Source organism: Haliotis asinina, chromosome 11, assembly GCF_037392515.1.
Source record: "Haliotis asinina isolate JCU_RB_2024 chromosome 11, JCU_Hal_asi_v2, whole genome shotgun sequence".
In the NCBI taxonomy this organism is placed as follows: domain Eukaryota; kingdom Metazoa; phylum Mollusca; class Gastropoda; order Lepetellida; family Haliotidae; genus Haliotis; species Haliotis asinina.
The window spans coordinates 25,179,113-25,181,947 of NC_090290.1; the positions used below are offsets into that span (position 1 = coordinate 25,179,113).

The following is a 2,835-nucleotide window of genomic DNA, read 5'->3' on the forward strand; positions in this document are numbered from 1 at the left end:
TCATTCAGATTAAGGGAGTTAATCGACTGTTATTTCTATGTGTTGATAGATGCATCAAAATATATGCCATAAACAAGAACGTATAGCTTTAGTTTATTTGTTCATTCAGCTCATTGTTATTGATCTGAATCATCGCTACCGCTTATTGCGTTCTATGAGTATCTCATAATGCCTACCTCCGTCATTCAGATTATGGCAGATCATCGACTGCTGTTATTTCTATGTGCTGATGTAGAAACATATATGCCATAAACAACAACGGATAGCTTTAGTTTATTTGTTTATTCAGCTCATTGTTATTCTTGAGGAAGACCTTTTAGTATTCCTCTCCTTCCTCTTCACCTTCGCCCTCAACAGAGTCGACTCCAACCTCCTCGTAGTCCTTCTCCAGAGCTGCCAAGTCCTCACGGGCCTCAGAAAACTCTCCCTCCTCCATACCCTCACCCACGTACCAGTGGACGAAGGCACGCTTGGCGTACATCAGGTCGAACTTGTGGTCAAGACGAGCCCAAGCCTCGGCAATAGCGGTGGTGTTGCTCAACATGCAGACAGCTCTCTGGACCTTGGCCAGGTCACCACCGGGAACAACCGTTGGTGGCTGGTAGTTGATGCCCACCTTGAAACCAGTTGGACACCAGTCAACGAACTGGATGGTTCTCTTGGTCTTGATGGTGGCGATGGCAGCGTTGACATCCTTGGGGACAACATCACCACGGTACAACATGCAGCAGGCCATGTACTTTCCGTGTCGGGGGTCACACTTGACCATTTGGTTGGCGGGCTCAAAAGTGGCATTAGTGATCTCAGCTACAGATAGCTGTTCGTGGTAGGCCTTTTCCGCAGAGATGACTGGTGCATAGGTAGCCAAAGGGAAGTGAATACGTGGATAGGGCACCAAGTTGGTCTGGAACTCGGTCAGATCCACGTTCAGAGCACCATCAAATCGGAGTGAGGCAGTGATGGAGCTGACAATCTGGCCAATCAGACGGTTCAGATTGGTGTATGTTGGACGTTCAATGTCGAGGTTGCGGCGGCAGATGTCGTAGATAGCCTCGTTGTCGACCATGAAGGCGCAGTCAGAGTGTTCCAGGGTGGTGTGGGTGGTCAGGATGGAGTTGTAGGGTTCCACCACGGCGGTCGATACCTGTGGGGCGGGATAAACGGCGAACTCAAGCTTAGATTTCTTGCCGTAGTCCACAGACAACCGTTCCATCAAGAGAGAGGTGAAGCCGGAGCCAGTTCCGCCACCGAAGCTGTGGAAAATGAGGAAGCCCTGGAGTCCAGTGCACTGGTCAGCCAACTTCCTGATGCGGTCAAGGACAAGGTCGACTATCTCCTTGCCGATGGTGTAATGGCCACGAGCGTAGTTGTTGGCGGCGTCCTCCTTGCCAGTGATCAGCTGCTCAGGATGGAACAGCTGGCGGTAGGTGCCGGTACGGACCTCATCTGTGGAAGAAATGTTTGGGCATCCATGAGATGATGAGATTGACTGTCGCAAAACGGTTTACAGATACACTGGCAACTCCTGCCTGTAAGATACAGAACCAAAACTTTGTTGATCAACGCATTTAGCTCTGTATCACGTTTACTTTTCATTTGTTTTTACAATTCCCTTACCGACAACTGTTGGCTCAAGGTCAACGAAGACGGCCCTGGGGACGTGTTTCCCTGCTCCTGTCTCGCTGAAGAAGGTGTTGAAGGAGTCGTCACCACCCCCGATGGTTTTGTCAGAGGGCATCTGACCATCAGGCTGGATGCCGTGCTCCAGACAATACAACTCCCAGCATGCATTGCCCATCTGGACTCCGGCCTGGCCGACGTGGACAGAGATACATTCCCTCTGGAAGCGAAATTATTGATAATAGAAGTATCTATCAATAGTCGAATACATAAACAAATTATTTGTTCCAATTGTGAAACAGTGACTAACTATCTAGTTTTCATAAACAATAAACACTGTCTTTCCCAGAATATATATTATCAAATAGGACAAAATCCTTCTGATTTAATCATTTCACTAGGAAACACATAGCCTAAAACAAAATCAGCTGTGCGGGCTGTTCGTGTCAAGGTGCTCTGTAATTAAGCTTCTGTTCAATTATTCACGATCAAACGACCCAATGCCTCCCAGTTCGGAATGAAATTAGTATAACTTTCCATTATGCCGACGTATATAATTAGTCCTTGGCCGACGGAGCTGTACTTGGATCAACCTTTGATCTGATTAGATATTGTGCGAACGGCTAAAATTCCCTTTGTTGTGAAAGAAGTGGTTTTCATTTCCTTGTCCCTAAGGCGACCCTTTAAGCTATAGTAATGTAAGGCTTTCGGCATGGAGACGAAATCGCGTTACAGCTGACAGTGGTTGACCTCTGGGGGCCGTGTCATAGTAATTATTGTACATTTTTGTGTAAACGTTTTTTTTAAAAAGAGAAATGTCGAAATGCAGCTTTTATCCCTAATGGTTATAGGAAGAAAGTACCCGTTGAAATATCAATACCGATAATGCTTCACGTATGTTAGGTTATATTTAATCGTATAACATTTGAGAATACCCCTTTCACAATGCCCCTGACGGAAACTGCGGGTCAACTTCCAGCGTGAGACTGCCGGCTAAAACCTGTTTAAATGGATTGAAGAAAACCGAGCCAAACCGATTAAATCCGGCCTCAGTTGGAATTTCTAAATGACTTTACAGTAACTTTGTAATATTAAAAGAGTGCATGATACGATGTAGATCTCGACTGGCTATAGAAATATCGTAGACGGGTAGGTACCGCTGAAGATGGGTAGGTACTGCTGAAGCGGTCGTAATGTGACACCTCCAGCGTCCAC

At 46.4% G+C, this 2,835-nt stretch overlaps 1 protein-coding gene across 1 annotated transcript; it reads right to left on the reverse strand.

Annotated features, from left to right (window-relative positions):
* Nucleotides 1-267: 267 nt before the first annotated feature.
* Nucleotides 268-1,841, reverse strand: LOC137255690 (tubulin alpha-1A chain-like). The gene is made up of 2 exons (XM_067793178.1): nt 1,618-1,841; nt 268-1,446 (listed from the first exon to the last, which is right to left on the reverse strand). Exons 1-2 carry the CDS (start codon nt 1,796-1,798, stop codon nt 317-319), a joined length of 1,311 nt encoding a protein of 436 aa, XP_067649279.1. The 5' UTR covers nt 1,799-1,841; the 3' UTR covers nt 268-316.
* Between the last annotated feature and the right edge of the window lie 994 nt (nt 1,842-2,835).